Genomic DNA, 22,338 nt, shown 5'->3' with positions numbered 1-22,338 from the left:
GGGAATTGTTGGGGACATCACCCAGAGAGCCAAAAGGGAATTGTTGGGGACATCACCCGAAGAGCTCCGAGGTCCCCAACGGTGCCAGCCCAGCCCCAGGGGTCACTGCCGGGGGAAAAGCGCCCGAGATGGTTTGGGAGGGTCCCTGGGGGGAGCAGAGCAGGCTTCAAGGTATGGAGAGGTTTAATAAAAATAAAAATAAAAATAAAAATAAAAATAAAAATAAAAATAAAAATAAAAATAAAAATAAAAATAAAAATAAAAATAAAAATAAAAATTAAAATAAATAAAAATAAAAAGTTTACAGTTCTTGAATTATACACAACTGTTGGAGAGGTTAGAGCCACAGGAGAGGCAGCTGCGCCCCTGGGCTGACAGCGAGAGGGGAAAAGAGGAGAAAAGGGGAAAATAACAAAAAGGAAAAAAGAAAAATAACAAAAAGAAAAAAAAATAACAGAAGGAGAAAACAACAAAAAGAAAAATATCAAAGAGGAAAAAAGGAAAAAATAACAGAAAGGAAAAAAATAACAAAAGGGAAAAAATAACAAAAGGAAAAATAACAAAAAGGAAAAAAGGAAAAATAACAAAAAGGAAAAAACAACAAAAAGAAAAATAAAAAGGAAAAAAGGAAAAATAACAAAAAGGAAAAAAGAAAAATAACAAGAAGAAAAAAAAAGGAAAAATTAACAAAAGGAAAAATAACAAAAAGAAAAAAAAACAAAAGGAAAAATTAACAAAAGGAAAAATAACAAAAAAGAAAAAAGAAAAAAAGGAAAAATAACAAAAAGGAAAAAATAACAAAAGGGAAAAATAACAAAAGGAAAAATAACAAAAAAGAAAAATAACAGAGGAAAAAAGGAAAAATTTAAAAAAAAGGAAAAAGGAAAAATAACAAAAAGGAAGAAACAACAAAAGAAAAAAAAAAAAAAAAAAAGGAAAAAATAACAGAGGGAGAAATAACAAAAATCTCAACCAAAAAGGGCAAAACCACCCCGAGCTCCCCTCGGGTCTCACCTGACACGAACCCAGCACAGGCCGGGGAATCGGGGCTGTTGCAAAGGATGTGGAAGAGGGGAAAAATGGGAAACAAGGAAAAAAAAAAAAGGAAAAAATGAAAATAAAATTGTCCAACATATCCCGGCCTTGCCGGTGGAGGGAGGAGGGAAGGGGAGGAGGAGGAAGGGCAGGGAAAGGCAAAGATGCTCCCAAAGCAGCTCCAGGGCAAAATAGCTGGAAATGATCAATAAAAAAAGCTGGAAATGATCAATAAAAAAAAGCTGGAAATTATCAAAAAAAGCTGGAAATGATCAATAAAAAAAGCTGGAAATGATCAATAAAAAAAGCTGGAGATGATCAATAAAAAAAGCTGGAAATAATCAATAAAAAAGCTGGAAATGATCAATAAAAAAAGCTGGAGATGACCAAAAAAAGCTGGAAATAATCAATAAAAAAAACTGGAAATGATCAATAAAAAAAGCTGGAGATGATCAAAACAAGCTGGAAATGATCAATAAAAAAACCTGGAAATGATCAATAAAATAAAGCTGGAGATGATCAAAAAAATCTCTCTTGATTCCAGCACAGCTCCGCTTTTGCATCCAGGTGAGGTTGGTGAAGTTTTACACACATTTTTTGTGATGGGGGAAGATTCTTTTGGGATAAAAAGAGATTTTGGGTGAAAATAAGGGGTGGGAAATGTGGGAGGGGAGCACAGGAGCAGACCCCACCCAGGACACCTCTCCTGTGTCCCGGGTAAATCCCGGGATTTGGGGAGGGCTGGGAATGGGAATTTCCGTGGTTCTGCTCACGCTGAGCCTCAGCTTGGACAGTGAATCCATCCCTCGTGTCTCACACAGCTCTCCCCGTTATTTTCATTATTTTCATTATTTCTGGGGGAATCCCAGTGTTTCCCATCCTAAATCCACGGGAGGGGAATGATGGAGATGAAAAAACCCTGCAAGGGCAGGGGGCGAGGGAATTAGAACACTATTTTTATACAATATTGAAAAAATACAAATTTTTATTGTGATTTTTTTTTTTGGTTGCCTTTTTTTTTTTTTTTGTCCTGTTTTTTGGTGGTTTTTCTTTTTGTTTTTTGTTTTTTTTTGAAGCTTTTTAAACTGAAATCACCACCCAGCACTTGACTCTACTCCTAAGTAGCACCTACAAGTAAAGGTTTTATAGCACAAGCAAAAACTGCCAGGGCAGCAGGAAAAGCGAGTTCAACCCCTCCCTCCCCAAATTAATGAGCAAACGACGTGCTAGATAAAGAGTTAATTACATCATTACAGGTTAAATAATTAATATTACCCTCCGACAAGCCACAAATGCTAGATAGAGAATTCAGCACAGAACTACAGCCCTACACCACTGCTGGAAAAGGAGGGAAAAACGAGAGGGGAAACCTTTGCTCGGTGCCCGGAATTAACAGAAAGGAAATTCATGGTAGGTTTTTTTTTATTAAGGAAATTCATGCCAAAGCCAAGTGGGATTTGATGGAGTTTTTTTTGTTTTCTCCCCCAAAAGCAACAGAAAATGGAAGGAACTGATTGTGCTTCGTGAATCAGGGCTGGGGTTGGGATGTCCCAGCTCGAAAGGAAAAGGAAACAAACCCCAATAATTCTGGGAAAATGACAAATGTGCCAGTCTGACATTCAAAACTCTGCTCCAGAGTCGCTCAGGGTGGGTTGAGTTTTTTTTCCTGCATCACAAATGAAAAGATCTTGTCCAAACCCCTCCAAAAAAATCCCCAAAAAGAAAACAGCAGGTAACATTCAGCTTTAAAAATCCATCTCAGTTTGAAGCTCCGGTGCACAATTATCCCAATTCGAGTATCCCGGCATCCCAAGAGACATTTACTGATCAGATTTCTAGGAACAACAGCAAAAAATAATAATAATAATAAAAGAAAAAATCTCTCAGTTTGCTGCAAGACATCAGGAGAAATCCAACATTCCAATTCCCAAACATCCTGGAAAAAAAAAAAACAAACCACAACCAAAAAAACCAAACCAACCAATAAAAAAACCCAAAGAGCAAATTAATTTGCTTCCTCAATTGGTGCTTTTTAGGCTTTTTTTTTATTATTCAGCTCAAATTTTGGGGTGTTTCTGTTGTTTTGTTTTTTCCTAGATCGTATTCTTTGTTAACTCTTAAGGACTTTTTATCCTGTTGTACACACACAAGCAGATGGGAACCAAGCTGGTGCAGAAGGGGGAGGAAAGAAAGATTTAAAAAAGAAAAAAACCCCAAAAAATAACAAAAAAAAAGAAGAAAAAAAAGAAAAAAAAAAGAAAAAAAACCAGAAAAAAAACCAGAAAAAAAAGGAGACTCAGACTGGGTGCCGATGGATTTGTGGACTTTGGCCAACAGAAGAATTCCGTGGATCTGAAGCTCTGGCAAGGCCAATCCATGTGGTCAGAGGAATTCCCAGCACACAGCCCGTGCTTGCCACGTGTCTGAACCACATTTCCAGCAAGAGAGGCAGCGGGAAAGAAAGAAAAATCATAATAATAACAATAATAATAATAATAATAATAATAACAAAGCCAACTGGAAGCCATTCAAGGGCAGCAGGTTCCAAAGTGGGACAGAGGAAGAGTTTTGGACTTCCAGGCTCCATCCCAGTTCCTCCAGCATCATCCGGGTGCTTCTTCCCTCCCAGCAAAGGAACAGCTCCTAATCCAGCCCAAGCAAGGAACAACATCCAAAGCTTTTTTTGTGTTTTTTTCCAAAGTCCCCCAAGGGAATCCACCAGTGGTTGTCAGTCCCTACAGTTCGGGAGGGCAGGGAGGAGTCCACAGCACTGAAATTCCGAGGTCTTCTCCGGCTCCGGCGCTCTCAGGAGCTCCACGTGTTGGGATTGGTTTGTTTTTGTTTTTTTTTCAGGTAAATCCCTCTTTTTTCTCTTTTCAAACACGCCCTGGAGGAGCCCCTTCCATCTCTACCACCCCCCAAGGTTTTTAGACTCGGAGGAAACTCCAACATCCCGCGTGGAAACCTCGATCCGACAGCAAATCCCTTTTTTTTTTTGTTTGGATTTATTTCTTTTCGTGGTGGTTTTTTTTGTTTTTTCACTAATTCCCTCCCTCCCAGGGCAGCAGTTTGGTAGCACACACCAGAGTTGACCTTGGCCAAATGGAAAAATCTCAACGCATGCATCCAGGGCTGCATATTGCTACCAGAATGGAATGTTGGGAATCACTAACGCACCTCGGGAATCGGGAAATGACCCAGAAAAATCAAGACCTAAAGGGTGAGAGATATATATATAGATCTATATATATATCGATGCTATAATTCATAAAAACCTTGTTTAGTAATAAAAAAAATTGCTTTGTTTAAATATGAATATTATAGTCTGCTTCTCGTGGTTAGGAAATTCGAGTCTCTCTGAAAAGCAGTGGCCTCCTCTACTACAATTCCATATCCTGAGCCTCATCTTCCGAGAAATCGGACATGGAGCTCTCGGATGAGCTGTCCCCGGTGCCCTCTTCCTGCTCTTTTAGTGCTTCTTCTGTTGCATATTTCTGGATGTATTCTGGATGGGGGAGAGAGAAAAGAGGAAATAAAAAAAAAAGGGGTTTAGGGATGGGGAATCAACAGGAGGAGGATGGGTCACAGCAGAGAAATGATTTATCTAAAATTGATAATATAAAATGTAATCATGCATAAAAATAATAGAAGTAATTGATAATGTTGTAAAATGTAATTATGTATAAATAGAAGTACCATAAAATATTATAAATTACCAGAAAAATTATTACTGATGAATCAGATAAATATATAAATTATAGATTATCCTGTGAAGCTGTGGCTGTCTCATCCTTGGGAATGTTCCAGAACAGCTTGGAGCACCCTGGGACAGTGGGAGATTCCCTGGAATTGGAGGGACTTTAGTGTCCCTGCCAACCCAAACATCCCAAAATTCCGTGACACATCCCTGAGGTGGCTGCTCCCTCCCCAGAGCTTCCCAAGAACCAAGCTCCCTCTGGAAAAACGGGAAAAACCCCAGGAAGTTGTTGCTCCTGCACATTCCAGTGAAGGCAACCTGAGTGCTGCTGCAAGACTTTGGGTGGCAAAACCCCTTTGTGGGTTTCTATTTTATTTTATTTCATTTCATTTCATTTCATTTCATTTCATTTCATTTCATTTCATTTCATTTCATTTCATTTCATTTTTTATTTTTTTATTTTTTTTATTTGATTTTTTTTTATTTTTTTATTATTTTATTTTATTTTTTTTTATTTTTTTATTTTATTTTTTATTATTTTTTATTTTATTTTATTTATTTTTTATTATTTTTTATTTTATTTTATTTATTTTATTTTTATTTTTTATTTTTTATTTTTTATTTTATTTTATCTTATTTTATTTTTTTTTATTTTATTTTATCATTTTATTTTATTTTATTTTATTATTTTATTTTTATTTTTTATTTTATTTTATTTTATTTTATTTTTTATTTTATTTATTTTTTTATTTTATTTTATTTTATTTTTATTTTTTATTCTATTTTATTTATTTTTTTATTTTTTTATTATTTTTATTTTATTTTATTTTATTTTATTTTATTTTATTTTATTTTATTTTATTTTATTTATTTTATTTTATTTTATTTTTTATTCTATTTTATTTATTCTATTTTATATAGAAATTCCTCCTGGGATTATTCCAAATCCACCTAAACTCTGCCTTGCAGCAGCTTTGGGAGCTTCCAGCCCCCAGGCAGGACAGGGGCCACCAGCACCTCCTCCCTGGCTGCTTCCAGGGGACATTCCCACCTGGAAGCTGCTGCTGGAAAAAGCCTCCTCAAGCCTCAGCTAAAACCTGAAACCCTTCAAGCTTCAAATGCCACTTTTTATCCAGGAAAGCTCCTTGCTCCTGGGCTGGGTTGGTTTTTTGTTGTTTTTGGAAGGTTTAACCCAAGAAAAGTGAAATTTCCAGGGAGTTTCCATGGTGAATGTCGCATTGATTGGGATTTGCATTGGGATTTGCATTGGGATTTTCAGTCCCAATGAAAAATAAATCAACAAAATCTCTAAAAACGGGCAAAGCATCTCCCACAGAAGGGTGTTCAGCAAGGGGAACCCTCGTGGCACCAATTCCTGCCAGGAAAACACCCCTGGATCCATCTGTTCCCAGAGCCTGGAGCAACAGGAGCCAGCTGTGGTCACCCTTGGGTGCTCCAAGCTGGAATTTCACCCACTGGGAATGGGAGAAGCGATCCCAGAGAGCCCTGAGCCCCCAGCACAAACAGCCCGGAGCTGCTCCTGCTGTTCCTGCCCTTCCCAAGGGAACATCCCACAGGAAATCTCTCCCAGAGGAGGCAGAGAAGAACAGGAATTACAAATCCTGGCCCAATCACAAACTGGGAATTACAAATCCTGGCCCGATTACAAACTGGGAATTACGAATCCTGGCCCGATTACAAACTGGGAATTACAAATCCTGGCCCAATCACAAACTGGGAATTACGAATCCTGGCCCAATCACAAACTGGGAATTACAAATCCTGGCCCAATCACAAACTGGGAATTACAAATCCTGGCCCAATCACAAACTGGGAATTACAAATCCTGGCCCGATTACAAACTGGGAATTACGAATCCTGGCCCGATTACAAACTGGGAATTACAAATCCTGGCCCAATTACAAACTGGGAATTACAAATCCTGGCCCAATCACAAACTGGGAATTACAAATCCTGGCCCAATCACAAACTGGGAATTACAAATCCTGGCCCGATCACAAACTGGGAATTACAAATCCTGGCCCAATCACAAACTGGGAATTACAAATCCTGGCCCAATCACAAACTGGGAATTACGAATCCTGGCCCAATTACAAACTGGGAATTACAAATCCTGGCCCGATTACAAACTGGGAATTACGAATCCTCCGTGGCTGTGCCTCCTCCCCAAACCCACCGTGTTGCTCTGAGCGACAAAACCAGCAGAAATAAAAAGAAATAAATCCTAAATCATGGCTCTGGCCTCCCCAGAGCTGCCAGATCCTCTGCAGCAGTTTGAACGTGTCCAGGGATATTCCTGAAATCAGGGATGACAGGGTTGAGCTCCATCCCTGTCACACAATCCCGGGAGGAGCTGCTGGAGTTGGGATTTATGGAGCACATTCCCAACACTCCAAACCCCTTCCAGATCAGGAGCAGGCTGTCCCTTTATCCCAGGGGATGTTCTCACAGCTTCCTTTGGCTTTTTTCCAAGGATATTTTTGGGTTTTCGGCTGTTTTTGTCAAAGCCCAGACGACTCTCAGTGCTGGCACTGGAGATTTTATTAAATCATTTTTTTGCCTGGAAGCTCCCTGGTCTGAAAAAGCAGGGAATGAACTTTGGGATACTGAGCAGGGAAATTCCCACAATCCTGCCACAGGAATAGGCCAAGGGAGGCTGAAAAATTCACGATTTAAATCAAATTTTGACAGTTCTGCCCTCAAAAATTGGGCATTTCACACCACAAGAGTGACTCCAGGTTTAAGCACTTCTGGGCCATGTGGCAGAGCTGATCCCACATTTTGGGATCCCTGAGATTTCCCAATTCCTGCTGCTCGTGGAGGTTTCCATTCCACACCCGCAGAAATTTCCTGGAAAAACGGGAAAAACCCCAGGAAGTTGTTGCTCCTGCACATTCCAGTGAAGGCAACCCGAGTGTTGCTGAAAGACTTTGGGTGGCAAAACCCCTTTGTGGGTTTCTATTTTATTTTATTTTATTTTATTTTATTTTATTTTATTTTATTTTATTTTTAATTATTTTATTTTATTTTTATTTTTATTTTATTTTTTATTTTATTTTATTTTATTTTATTTTTTATTTATTTTTTTTATTTATTTTTTTTATTTTATTTTATTTTATTTATTTTATTTTTATTTTTATTTATTTTATTTTATTTTATTTTATTTTTATTATTTTTTATTTTATTTTATTTTATTTTATTTTATTTTATTTTTTATTTTATTTTATTTTATTTTATTATTTTTTTATTTTATTCTTTATTCTATTTTATTCTATTTTATTCTATTTTATTTATTCTATTTTATATAGAAATTCCTCCTGGGATTATTCCAAATCCACCTAAACTCTGGCTATCCAGTAGCAAAACTGGATATCCAGTAACAAAACTCAGGCCCTAAAAACTCAGTTCAAATTGAAATTTCCCACCAGGAGATGAAATTCTGGTTGTGTTTGCTGGATCAGAGCAGAAATAAATTCCAGGGCTTTGCCACAGCAGGAAAAGGGAGCCCTGCTGATTTTAGGGAAAAAAAAAATCTAAAGCACAACTCCTCATTTTTATCTCATTTCTTGTGTTTGCAAGACTTTGGTCCTTTTGTTTAAATTCCTCCACTCTTTCTTTCATCTGCCAGTCTTTATTAATTTCTCTGCATCTTTCTAAGGAGGGATTATTTGGAATTTTGCACCAATTCCTGCTCTGGCACAGTGCAAAACCACCTCATCTTCAACTCCTTGATTGCTGCTCTTAGAACTTTCCAACAAACCATTTTTTATCTATCAATTGGGTGTTTAGATTGGTATTTTTGCTGCCTTTTTTATTTTTTTGGTCACACCTTTAGCCTCAAAATCCTAAAAAAAAATTCACTAAAGGAATAAATTCCATTGATTCTCTTTATGGACCTTTAGCTTTAAAATCCTAAAAAATTCACCAAAGGAATAAATTCCATTTTTCCTCTTTGTGGACCTTTAGTCTCAAAATCCTAAAAAAATTCACCAAAGGAATAAATTCCATTGATTCTCTTTGTGGTCCTTTAGCCTCAAAATCCTAAAAAAAATCACCAAAGGAATAAATTCCATTGATTCTCTTTGTGGACCTTTAGCTTTAAAATCCTAAAAAAATTCACCAAAGGAATAAATTCCATTGATTCTCTTTGTAGACCTTTAGCTTTAAAATCCTAAAAAAATTCACCAAAGGAATAAATTCCATTGATTCTCTTTGTGGACCTTTAGCCACAAAATCCTAAAAAAATTCACCAAAGGAATAAATTCCATTGGTTCCCTTTGTGGACCTTTAGCTTTAAAATCCTAAAAAAAATTCACCAAAGGAATAAATTCCATTGATTCTCTTTGTGGACCTTTAGTCTCAAAATCCTAAAAAAAAATTCACCAAAGGAATAAATTCCATTGATTCTCTTAGTGGACCTTTAGCCTCAAAATCCTAAAAAAATTCACCAAAGGAATAAATTCCATTGATTCTCTTTGTGGACCTTTAACTTTAAAATCCTAAAAAATTCACCAAAGGAATAAATTCCATTGGTCCTCTTTGTAGTCCTTTAGCTTTAAAATCCTAAAAAAATTCACCAAAGGAATAAATTCCATTTGTCCTCTTTGTGGACCTTTAGTCTCAAAATCCTAAAAAAATTCACCAAAGGAATAAATTCCATTGATTCTCTTTGTGGACCTTTAGCCTCAAAATCCTAAAAAAATTCACCAAAGGAATAAATTCCATTGATTCTCTTTGAGGACCTTTAGCTTTAAAATCCTAAAAAAATTCACCAAAGGAATAAATTCCATTTGTCCTCTTTGTGGTCCTTTAGCTTTAAAATCCTAAAAAAAAATTCACCAAAGGAATAAATTCCATTGATTCTCTTTGTGGACCTTTAGCCTCAAAATCCTAAAAAAAAATTCACCAAAGGAATAAATTCCATTGATTCTCTTTGTGGACCTTTAGCCACAAAATCCTAAAAAAATTCACCAAAGGAATAATTTCCATTGATTCTCTTTGTGGACCTTTAGCCTCAAAATCCTAAAAAAAATCACCAAAGGAATAAATTCCATTGATTCTCTTTGAGGACCTTTAGCCTCAAAATCCTAAAAAAATTCACCAAAGGAATAAATTCCATTGATTCTCTTTGTGGTCCTTTAGCTTTAAAATCCTAAAAAAAAATTCACCAAAGGAATAAATTCCATTGGTTCTCTTTGTGGTCCTTTAGCTTTAAAATCCTAAAAAAATTCACCAAAGGAATAATTTCCATTTGTCCTCTTTGTGGACCTTTAGCCTCAAAATCCTAAAAAAAATTCACCAAAGGAATAAATTCCATTGATTCTCTTTGTGGAAAAGTGGCAAATGATGCCCCACAACAAATCCACGCTGTGCTCCTGTTCTCCATGAGGAATTCAGGCATTCCAATGATTTTTCTTCCAAATCTTTTCTCCCATCTCCCCAAATCCCACTGAATCCTAACCCACTTTCCTTCCCACCTTGCCCAGTTTGAGCTCTGCTGCTGATTTCCTCCCCCCTCCTTCCCTCACATCCACCTGAAACTATAAAAGAGGGAAAATCCAGGCAGTGTTGGGTTTTTTTTTTTCCCAAAAAGCCCCCATTCCCTGGGGATGGAATGGCAGCAGTTGTGTTAATTAGGGCTCACCTTTAATTTTCTGTTTGTACTCTTCTGGTCGGTGCAGGTACATGGCTGCAGCGTCACCATTTAGAGGATCTATGGGATTGGGATAAGCCAGCAGCTGGGGCAGGAACGACTCGAATATATTGGTGAGATCTGCAAGGTAATAAACACAGCGTTGGTGGCCAGAGCTATCCCAAAAAACCAGCCTGGAACAGCCCAGACGCCACAAATTCCAAGGGGAAATGAACTGAGAGTCTGGGAATGAGGTGGAGAATCAAAAATAAAAATAAAGTTGGTGGAGGGGAAATGAACTGAGAGTCTGGGAATGAGGAGGAGAATCAAAAATAAAAATAAAGTTGGTGGGAGAGCTGCTGCAGCCCCTCACAGACTCCTCAGATATCCATGGGTTAAGCAAGGAATTTTCCTGATTTTTAATCCTGGCTTGAAAAACGAGGAAAAACTCCAAACAAACAGAGCAGTGCTCTGCCTTTCCCGGAATTCTGCACCTCTTCCAACCTTGATTTCCATGGAAGGCTCCCTGCCCATGGAGCTCAGGCTCTGAGCTCCCTCCAGCCCCAACCATTCCATGGAAAGCACAAAACTTCCAGAGTTTCTGCTTAACAGAAACCACCACTCTGTCAGGGTTAAAATTCCCTGAGATTCTCCTCGGGGTTGCTGTTCTCTAAGGTAATCAGGTTTTCAGGCTTCTCTTTAATTTAGGTGTCTCACACCAAAGCCAGAGACAAGCTGAGTGCAGCAGTTCGTGTTATCGAGGCTGTTTATTCTGAATTATCTGAATTATTCTGAATTATCTCTCAGTTTTTGTCCAGCTTTGCAGAGCAGGACACGTGGCAGGACTGGGTGGGTCAGAGGGTCCCACACCTTATGTACGGTACTTTTGACTCAACTACTGTTTAAAACCAACTTTTTATTTACAAAATTTTACTAATGCTTACTACTTACGCTAACATGTCGTTTCTACTCTAAACCAATCTCTAAAATCTAACTCAGCAAAAGATGGGGGATGAGAACAAGAACAAGGAGCACAGGGGCCACCCCCCAATTCTTCTATCTTGTCTCTGCAGCCCCATATACTAAAAATCCTAATTTCTCTATTTATATTCTATAATAAACCAGCTACTGCTTATTTTAAATTCTTGGGGTTTGTGATTCTTCCTGCGTGTGAGTGTTCACTGCCATGGCAGGGGTCAGAGGCAGTGTCCTCCTGGGATCTGTGTGGGTCTGACTGGACAGACCCCAGACCCCCCTGGACAGACCCCAGACCCCCCTGGACAGACCCCAGACCCTCCTGGACAGACCCCAGACCCCCCTGGACAGACCCCAGACCCCCCTGGACAGACCCCAGACCCCCCTGGACAGACCCCAGACCCCCCTGGACAGACCCCAGACCCTCTGTCCAAACTCTCCAGGGCGGTGTCCTGGGCTGACAGGACATTTTCATGCTTTGTATCCCAAATCGTGGGGGGTTTTTTTGTTTGTTTTTTTCCTGTTCTCATGTTCCCAGTTTGTTTTGTCTCTAGCTGAGCCCCTCCCCTGGCTGCCAGCTTTAGGCTGCTTTGCTGGCTTTGCTTTCTGCCATTTTTCTGCTTTTGTTTTTCCCCTTCTTTCCTTCCTCCCTTCCCTGAAGACATCGGACCTGCTTCGGGCCCTGATTCGGGAATGCCAAGGGAAAACCCCCCGGAGTCTGCACCTGAGAGAAGCTTTGGCTCCTCCCCAGCAGAGACTGCTCAGCCTCTCTTGGACTGCTGAAAACATTTCTTGTCATCTCGGACTGTTTTCCTTGTGTTGGGGAGTGGTGTTTTCGTTGTTTCTCAATAAACAAGATTTTTCCACTTTTCCTCTGAGGAAATTCCTCCCGAACCCGGTGGTGGGGGAGGGAGTTGTGGGAATTTTCCCCTAAATTTGTCCTAAACTAGGACAGGCGGCCACAGGGATGTCCTGGATTCCAACTCCAGACGAGCCAGGGGATGAGCAGAGCTCCCAGTGACACCAGTGACATCTGTCACCCAGGCAGGACACTCCTCCCAGTGCCACCAGTGCCTGTGGGTGCACAAATCCCCTGGGAGAACAAACTCCCCGTTCCAGAGGTCAGAAAAAATTCCCATTCCTTGGGAACGCTCCTTGTGTGGGGAATTCCCGTGGGAATGTTCTAGAAACTCTCTCTTTCATCGTGGCAGGGAAATCCTGGGATCAGGGAATGCCATCCCTGCCTGCACCCCTGGGAGAACAAACCCCCCGTTCCAGAGGTCAGGAAAAATTCCCATTCCTTGGGAACGCTCCTTGTGTGGGGAATTCCCGTGGGAATGTTCTAGAAACTCTCTCTTTCGTGGTGGCAGGGAAATCCTGGGATCAGGGAATGCCATCCCTGCCCAGGATCCCCCACAGGAGCAGTGTGGCCACCCCAGCCTGTCCCTGTCCCTGGAGAAAACCTCAATCCCATTCCTGAGTCAGCTTCAAACCCTCAACTTCCCAAAAAGTTCACCCAAAAAAAGGGAAGGAGATGTCCAGGAGCTCTCCCTGTGCAAAGAGCTCCTCCAGCTCTGGGATGCAGCACAGAATTCCAGGCTCCAGCATCGAGGTGCTCCTGGGATGGAGCACAACAGCAGCTGGAAAAAGGATTTTAATCCCAAAAAATGATCCCAGGAATGCTCTGGATGGGTATTCCCTGCCATGGCACTGGTTTGCTTTTGGAAGTTGGAATTCCTGGGGATGGGATTTGGGCAGTGGCAGCAAAAAGTTGATTTTAATTTGTAAAAATTTGGGCCAGGTCTCTCCTGCTTGGCTCCAGAGGCTTTTTGTGGCCTCCTGAGGATGAGGGAGCAGAGGGCTGGAATTCCCCTGGAATCCCTTTTTTTTAATTTTTATTTTTATTTTTATTTTTATTTTTATTTTTTTAATTTTAATTTTTATTTTTATTTTTAATTTTTTTTTTATTTTTATTTTTATTTTTATTTTTATTTTTATTTTTATTTTTATTGAAAAAATCTTCTCTCAACCCCCAAACCTCTGCTGGTCCAGCAGGAAAAGGTGGAATCCATGCAGGAATTCCAAGCCCAGCACTGAGGAGCTGCTGCTTCCCTGGGGAATGAGCAGGGATGGATCCACGGGGATTTTTTTGTGGATATTCCAGATTTTTTCCACCTTGCTGGAATTATCTGACTCAGATCTGCTTGAAAGGGGCAACACTCCAAAAAAAAACAGAGGAATTATTCCCTGTTTTTCCTTGGAAAGGAAAGAGGGAAAAGCAAAGCCCTGGAAGTGGTGCTGGAATTTTGGATTGGTGAGCTCAGAGGGAATTGAGCCACTGCAGCTCCAGGAGAAAAAAAACCTGGAATTATGGAATTATTTCCTTTTATCTTTTATGGAAAAGAGGAAAAAAGCTCATCTCCCCCAACAAATCCATGCTGTGATCCTCATCCCTCTGGGAATTCCAGCATTCCAATGAGGAATTACAGCTAAAATCAATTTTCCAGGGAAGAACCTGAAGGATTTGATTCCACATTGCCCTGAATTTCTTCCACAAAGCAGAACTGGAATATCTGAAATTCTGATTTTTAAATAGAGACTCTATTTGAAAAATTTTAATCTCTAAAAAGTAGATTTTTAACCAGAAATTCTTATTTTTAAACAGAGACTCTATTAAAAAAAATTATCTCTAAAAAGTAGATTTTTAACCAGAAATTCTTATTTTTAAACAGAGACTCTATTTGAAAAATTTTGATCTCTAAAAAGTAGATTTTTAACCAGAAATTCTTATTTTTAAACAGAGACTCTATTTGAAAAATTTTTATCTCTAAAAAGTAGATTTTTAACTAGAAATTCTTATTTTTAAACAGAGACTCTATTTGAAAAATTTTTATCTCTAAAAAGTAGATTTTTAACCAGAAATTCTTATTTTTAAACAGAGACTCTATTTGAAAAATTTTAATCTCTAAAAAGTAGATTTTTAACCAGAAATGGAAACCACTCTGCAGCATCAGGGGCAATTCCACCGCCTAACCTGCAAAAAATCTGAATTTTCTTGAGATTTTGGCTCAGGGAGGAGTTTCAAATTCAGTAAATTTAAAGAAAAATTAAAGAAATTAAAGAAATATTAATTTAACCAAAATTAATTTAACCAAATTTGACCAATATTAATTTAACCAATTAATATTTAGCCAATATTAATTTAACCAAAATTAAATTAAAAAAAGAAGTGGCCTGAAATCATCTGTGTCCCCAGGGGAGAGGAAATGCCCAACTCACCGTAGAGAGCTGTCCAAGTCTGATTGATGACATCTAGACAGACAGTTCCTGACCTAAAACACAGGAAAAATGGGATTAAAACATGGAAAAATGGGATTAAAACATGGAAAAATGGAATTAACACGTGGAAAAATGGAATTAACACGTGGAAAAATGGAATTAACACGTGGAAAAATGGAATTAACACGTGGAAAAATGGAATTAACACGTGGAAAAATGGGATTAACACGTGGAAAAATGGAATTAACACACGGAAAATGGAATTAACACACGAAAAATGGAATTAACACGTGGAAAATGGAATTAACACACGGAAAAATGGAATTAACACAGGAAAAATGGGATTAAAACACGGAAAAATGGGATTAACACACGGAAAAATGGAATTAACACATGAAAAATGGAATTAACACGAGGAAAAATGGAATTAACACGAGGAAAAATGGAATTAACACACGGAAAAATGGAATTAACACACGGAAAAATGGAATTAACACGTGGAAAAATGGAATTAACACGTGGAAAAATGGAATTAACACGTGGAAAAATGGAATTAACACATGGAAAAATGGAATTAACACATGGGAAAATGGAATTACATGGAAAAAATGGAATTAACACAGGAAAAATGGAATTAACACGTGGAAAAATGGAATTAACACGTGGAAAAATGGAATTAACACGTGGAAAAATGGAATTAACACGTGGAAAAATGGAATTAACACGTGGAAAAATGGAATTAACACGTGGAAAAATGGAATTAACACACGGAAAATGGAATTAACACACGGAAAAATGGAATTAACACACGAAAAATGGAATTAACACAGGGAAAAATGGAATTAACACACGGAAAAATGGAATTAACACGTAGAAAAATGGAATTAACACGTGGAAAAATGGTATTAACACGTGGAAAAATGGAATTAACACGTGGAAAAATGGAATTAACACGTGGAAAAATGGAATTAACACACGGAAAATGGAATTAACACACGGAAAAATGGAATTAACACGTAGAAAAATGGAATTAACACGTGGAAAAATGGTATTAACACGTGGAAAAATGGGATTAACACACGGAAAAATGGAATTAACACGTGGAAAAATGGGATTAAAACACGGAAAAATGGAATTAACACGTGGAAAAATGGAATTAACACGTGGAAAAATGGAATTAACACGTGGAAAAATGGAATTAACACGTGGAAAAATGGGATTAACACACGGAAAAATGGAATTAACACGTGGAAAAATGGAATTAACACGTGGAAAAATGGAATTAACACACGGAAAAATGGAATTAACACACGGAAAAATGGAATTAACACAGGAAAAATGGAATTAACACGTGGAAAAATGGAATTAACACGTGGAAAAATGGAATTAAAACATGGAAAAATGGGATTAAAATATGGAAAAATGGAATTAACACGTGGAAAAATGGAATTAACACACGGGAAAATGGAATTAACATCTGAGATTTTGGAGGATTCAGCACAAATTCAGAAAATAAATTGATTTTACTCACGCTTCGTCAATGTTGGGATGGAAGATTTTATTCATGAATCCTGCAAGGAGACACAGAGGGAAATTAGCAGAAATAAAACCAAATAAATTTATTTTTTTTAACATGAACAATCTGGAATTTCTGGAGCAAGGAGTCCAAGGCAGAAATAGCTGGGAGCTCCCTCACCTGATCAAGTGAATTTAGAATAAACAAGAATAAACACTGAACTCAAATTTAAGCTCAAAATTTGATATATTTTTAATATATAAAATATATTTAATATATTAAATATATATTTAATATATATATTAAATATAAATATATAAATTATATAAATATATATTTAATATAAATAAAATAAAATAAAATAAAATAAAATAAAATAAAATAAAATAAAATAAAATAAAATAAAATAAAATAAAATAAAATAAAATAAAATAAAATAAAATAAAATAAAATAAAATAAAATAAAATAAAAAACCCCTCCCTGCACATCCTGGGAGCATTCCCAGAACCTTCCTTGGAGCTTCCCAGCTTTTCCAGAGCTCTGCTTTGCTGAGCCACGAAGGATTTGATCCAGCTCAGCTCTTGTTTCCAGCAAAAAGTGGATTTTTTGGGGGAAAATGGGGGGTTTCAGCAAGAGCTTGAGGAGAAAAAAGAGGATTTTCAGCAACAGGAGATTTTGGGAAGGAAAAAAAGGAATTTTTCAGCAAGAGGAGATTTTGGGAAGGAAAAAATGAGATTTCAGGAAGATTTTCGGAAGGAAAAAAGGGATTTTTCAGCAAGAGGAGATTTTGGGAAGGAAAGAAGGGATTTTTCAGCAAGAGGTGGCTTTTTTGAATTAAAAAAAGAGATTTCAGCAAGATCTTGGGAAGGAAAAAAGGGATTTTTCAGCAAGAGGAAGATTTTGGGAAGGAAAAAAGGGATTTTCCAGCAAGAGGTGGCTTTTTTGGAAGAAAAAAAAAAGGAGATTTCAGCAAGATCTTGGGAAGGAAAAAAGGGATTTTTCAGCAAGAGGAGATTTTGGGAAGGAAAAAAGGGATTTTCCAGCAAGAGGCAGCTTCTTGGGAAGGAAAAAATGAGATTTCAGCAAAATCTTGAGGAGAAAAAAAGGAATTTTTCAGCAAGAGGAGATTATGGGAAGGAAAAAAAATGAGATTTCAGCAAGATATTGGGAAGGAAAAAAGGGAATTTTCCAGCAAGAACAAGTTTTTGGGAAGGAAATATAGGGGTTTTCATCAAGAGGAAGATTTTGGGAAGGAAATAAAGGGATTTTCCAGCAAGAGGCAGCTTTTTGGGAAGGAAAAAATGAGATTTCAGCAAGATCTTGAGGAGAAAAAAAGGAATTTTTCAGCAAGAGGAGATTTTGGGAAGGAAAAAAGGGATTTTCCAGCGAGAGGAAGATTTTGGGAAGGAAAAAAAGAAATTTTTCAGCAAGAGGAGATTCTGGGAAGGAAAAAATGAGATTTCAGGAAGATTTTCGGAAGGAAAAAAGGGATTTTTCAGCAAGAGGAGATTTTGGGAAGGAAAAAATGAGATTTCAGCAAAATCTTGAGGAGAAAAAAAGGAATTTTTCAGCAAGAGGAGATTTTGGAAAGGAAAAAAAGCAAATTTCCAGCAAGAGGCAGCTTTTTTGGAAGAAAAAAAGGAGATTTCAGCAAGATCTTGAGGAGAAAAAAAGAGATTTTTCAGCAAGAGGAGATTTTGGGAAGGAAAAAAATGAGATTTCAGCAAGATCTTGGGAAGGAAAAAAGGGATTTTCCAGCAAGAGGAAGATTTTGGGAAGGAAAAAAAGGGATTTTCAGCAAGAGGAGATTTTGGGAAGGAAATAAAGGGATTTTTCAGCAAGAGGTGGCTTTTTTGGAAGAAAAAAAAGAGATTTCAGCAAGATCTTGGGAAGGAAAAAAAGGGATTTTTCAGCAAGAGGAGATTTTGGGAAGGAAAAAAATGAGATTTTTTAGCAAGATCTTGGGAAGGAAAAAAGGGATTTTTCAGCAAGAACAAGTTTTTGGGAAGGAAAAAAGGGGTTTTCCAGCAAGAGGCAGCTTTTTTGGGAAGAAAAAAAAAAAGGAGATTTCGGCAAGATCTTGAGGAGAAAAAAAGAGATTTTTCAGCAAGAGGAGATTTTGGGAAGGAAAAAAATGAGATTTTTCAGCAAGATCTTGGGAAGGAAAAAAGGGATTTTTCAGCAAGAACAAGTTTTTGGGAAGGAAAAAAAGGGATTTTCCAGCAAGAGGACGATTTTGGGAAGGAAATAAAGGGATTTTCCAGCAAGAGGCAGCTTTTTTTGGGAAGGAAAAAATGGATTTTGAGCCACTTGAACAGAGCCTGGTAGGGTGAGGGAAGCTCCTCTGGGATAAACCAGTGGAAACAAAACGGATTGAAACAAGTGAGGGCTGGAAAACTGAGGGAAAAGCAGCAAAATCAACATTAAAGGGTGAAAAAACTCCGAGATTTGAGCAGAAAAAAGCTCCCTGCACATCCCTGGGAGCGTCCAGGGCCAGCCTGGGCTGGGTTGGAGCACCCTGGGACCGTGGAAGGTTCTGGAACTGGGGGAGGTTTAAGATCCTTCCCAAGCCTGGTTGAAAACCAGTTTTGCACTGGTTTGTGGCACTTGGGAAGAGGGGAAGGACTGGAATTCCCACTTGGAATGTGCCTCTCTCTAAGAGAGAGACTCAGGAGGAAGAAAAGGCTCCTCAGAGCTGGAATTTCTGTGTTTTTACTCAGCTGTTTGCACATTTCTGGGGTTCACAGAAGGTTTCAAACCAAAAAAAAATCAAAATAAAGGTGAAGGATGGTGTATGAACAGCACCAGCCTCTCCCAAAAGGCACAATTCCCACCTGGAACAGGATTTCTCATCCCACAGAGCTCCAAAATCAAATCTGAGCCTCAGGGGGGTTTGGAGGCAGCCAGGACTTTCTGTCAGCTCCAAGGGAGGATGCTGATGCTGGAAAGGGCTTCAAGTTGGGATCCTGAACACATCCGAGGTGGTTTCCTGCTCCCCAAGGATGGATCCAAGCTAAAAACCATTTCCTGCTCCAATTTCCTATTGCTCTCCAAGGTGAAACAGGCCTGAGCAGCCAAGCCAGCACATTTTTGGGGATAAATCTCTGCTTTTCAGTTCTTCCACACACCTATTCCCTGCTCCAAGAGGCTCCATGGAACAACTTCCATCCACTTTTGGACAGAAAACCCCAAAAGTTGGGTTCTCCCCAAGACCCTGAACTGTGGGGTTTGCTCCACCACACCACAATAAGTGGATTTATTATTAAAATTGAAATCTCATTGAATAAAGATTTAATTGACCAACACACAAACACGCAGCCAAATCCCACTCCCAGCTCCTCCTCCTTCCAAAGCCCAAAATTCCTCTCTGCTTGGGATCTTAAATCCAATAAAAACATTTTGCAGACTTAAAGTCCTTCCACTGCACAGGTCCCACTCCACCTGCAAACCTGAGGCACAAACCACACGATTTGGATGGAAAATGAGTTTTTGTTACCTATGGATGGGGATTTGAAGGGGTATTTGTCAGGAAGGTCGACTCTAACTTTCCACACTCCGCCTTCATATGGTGCTGCAAGGGAGGAAAAGCAGGAATGAGACACTCCACAGCCGAGGAGAGGATAAACAGAACCAGAGCACTGAGGAAAAAACATCCCTGGAATAACACCCAGCTCCACTGGGGGTGAGGGAAAAGCCTTTTCCTGCTCTGATCCTGGAAAAGATCTCGGCACCAAGACACCGGATTCAAACCGGGCACTTTGGGATCATCTCCTTACCTTTGGAGGTGGTGCTGAATTAAGGTGGAAAAGCCATTTTAATGGAAATTCCAGGGAAATTCCCATGCCTGATGCAAGTTTTGGCAGGTCTAGGAAAGCTCAGGGATGCTGAAGGAGTTTTCCAGAGGCAGCACCCAGCTCCAGGGATGGGGTCTGTCCATGTCCATGCTCACAGCTGCTCTCCAGGATGAGCCTTCCCTGGATTTCTCTCCATCCCCCTTGGATTTGCCCCTCTCTTCCCCTCTGGAATGTCATTTCCTCACTCCCCACAAGCCACTGGCCTGTTTTCTGGAAGGGCAGGGTCCTTACTTACTTCCTTGTGGTCCGTAAAACTTCACGACAAATTCGTTGAGTCCTCCTAAGATTGTGACTTCGTGTTTGCTCTCGATCCTGATGCAGCCAGTCAAGGAAAAACATTCATTTTTGGGAAGCAAAACCCATCTGCTCAGCTTCAAGGAATTCACCCAAAGCCCCGTGACCCCAATATTCCAAATATCCCCAGCCCCACGTGGAATTTCAGTGTCCTGACACATCTAAGTGACCACAATGACGTTGGGAAAAGCCAATTCCCCACCCTCCCCTGCCCTGAGGAATCTTGGGATGAATCCTCAGTTTTCCATCCCCTCCTGCAGGGCCAAAAATCAGATTTGGGATGTGTTTGTAATAAATACATAAATACACCGAGCCTGCCCCGAGCCCCTGCTCCCATAAATTCCATTTTCCCCTCACAGCTCCCATGCAAATCGTGGCAATCTCACGTTAATTTGACTTTCAAGACCAAAAAAACTCCCCAGTCTGGCTGAAAAGAACAACTGAAGGAATCACAGCACCTCGGGAAGAAGGGAAAACAAAGGGAAAGGCAGGAAATCTTTATTCCACCCCGTTAAGACAATTAGTGGTGGTGTTTCAGGGCTGAAGCCTAATGAGGAATTCGGCTGTAAATCAGGGTTAATGGATTGGGAATAACATCCCACAGCAATTCCCTTTCATCAGTGGTCTGGATAAGAATTCCAAGGAACAGGAGAAAATCCAAGGTTTGTTCCCACCTGAACTTGGGCTCTGCAGCACCGAGGCCGCTCCCATTTGAGCACGGAATATTTCACACGAGATCCTTCCCATCACAGCACGAGCTTGGAATGTTCCAGCTCCAGGGAACCAAAGGCAGATTCCCCTTTTTTTCCCCCCTCGGATGGAAAAGGTTTCCTGCTCTCATGGCTCCAAGTTTCCCTGGGATTGCAGGAATTCCTCCCTGGACCTCGATGATACCTGGGCACACACTGAAATATTCCCAACCCACTGGGAATTCCCAACCACCAGGAACAAAGAATTCCCACCTCAGAGCCTGATCTCAAATGATAACCTATAAAATCTGCTGGATTTCAGAGCTGTGTGAGGCTCCTGCATCCCAAAGCGCCGCTGGAAATTTTGTGAGGAGTCCCAAATCCCATCTGAGGGGTCCATTGGGATTTACTACAATTCCTCAGGCACAATAAATCCCAGATTGGACAGATTCTTCCCACAGTGTCAGCTCCAAAAGGGTTTGGACACCACAACCTCCTCCCCTCGCTCTCACGGGGAGAGGGAAAAGTTTACAGCTGTTTGTTTTGGATGCAGGATTTTCTTCAGAAAAGAAAATTTTCTTCAGAAAATGTCCTAAAATTCCACGGCCAGGAGCTCGGTGCACCCGGCATCGCCCAGGAGCAGCTCCCAAAGGGCAGAGGGAAACAGAAACGCCCTCAGTGCAAGTGATTTTCCTGCTAAAATCCAACGGGAATCTCTGGGAAGAGCAGAATTGCTCCAGATTTTGGGGAGGAACCTCCCAGGGAAGCGTCGTGGCTGCTTTCAGTCCTGGTGCTGAGGGACATTTGTCACCAGTGTCACTCAGTACCACAGCAGGAAGTTTTGAAGTTTAATTCCTTAGATTAAACTTCAATTAAATTCCTTAATTCCTGGATAACCATTCCAGGTTCCCAAACTCCTGCACGGTCCCGCTGTGTGCAATGATGGCCCAGGGAATGTTTAATACTGGAGGATTTTCACACCCACAGCAGCTTCACGGACCAGCTTAAACACAAATGGTTTTACTTTGGACTAAATCAAGCCCTGCTTAATAAAAACCAGCTCACCCAGCCTGGGGTGCTCCTCAGCTCCCTGAGTTAATGCCAAGTGTAAATTAAAGCCGAGTTTTCCATACTCAGGCTCAATCCTGGTGTTGCCAAATTCAAAAAATATTCATGAGCCACACAGGGCCGTATCTGAATGAACCCTGTTGTGGCAAATCTAAAATTCCTACCAAAAAAAAAAAAAAAATCAGTGAGTGAACTAGGCTCAAGAAAGGGAGAAATATTGGGATGAAAGGTTTGGGAACACCCATGCTGTTTATGGACACGATGCCAGAAATTCTTC

The 22,338-nt window shown here is 39.5% G+C and overlaps 1 protein-coding gene across 1 annotated transcript in view; it reads right to left on the bottom strand.

Annotated features, from left to right (window-relative positions):
- Nucleotides 1–2,439: 2,439 nt before the first annotated feature.
- UBE2H (ubiquitin conjugating enzyme E2 H) overlaps nt 2,440–22,338 on the bottom strand; it is a 48,726-nt gene continuing 28,827 nt past the window's right edge. Inside the window, exons 2-7 of the mRNA XM_063397166.1 lie at nt 20,246–20,322; nt 19,653–19,727; nt 16,171–16,210; nt 14,640–14,692; nt 10,398–10,526; nt 2,440–4,540 (exon numbers count right to left, since the gene is read on the bottom strand). Of these exons, the coding sequence (XP_063253236.1) occupies nt 4,416–4,540; nt 10,398–10,526; nt 14,640–14,692; nt 16,171–16,210; nt 19,653–19,727; nt 20,246–20,322 (499 nt within the window). The 3' untranslated portion in view covers nt 2,440–4,415. The remainder of the gene's footprint in view (nt 4,541–10,397; nt 10,527–14,639; nt 14,693–16,170; nt 16,211–19,652; nt 19,728–20,245; nt 20,323–22,338) is intronic.

This window comes from Prinia subflava, chromosome 4, assembly GCF_021018805.1.
Source record: "Prinia subflava isolate CZ2003 ecotype Zambia chromosome 4, Cam_Psub_1.2, whole genome shotgun sequence".
NCBI classification, from domain to species: Eukaryota; Metazoa; Chordata; class Aves; order Passeriformes; family Cisticolidae; genus Prinia; species Prinia subflava.
The sequence above is the reverse complement of the archived record's forward strand: the minus strand, read 5'-3'. Positions and strand labels throughout refer to the sequence as shown.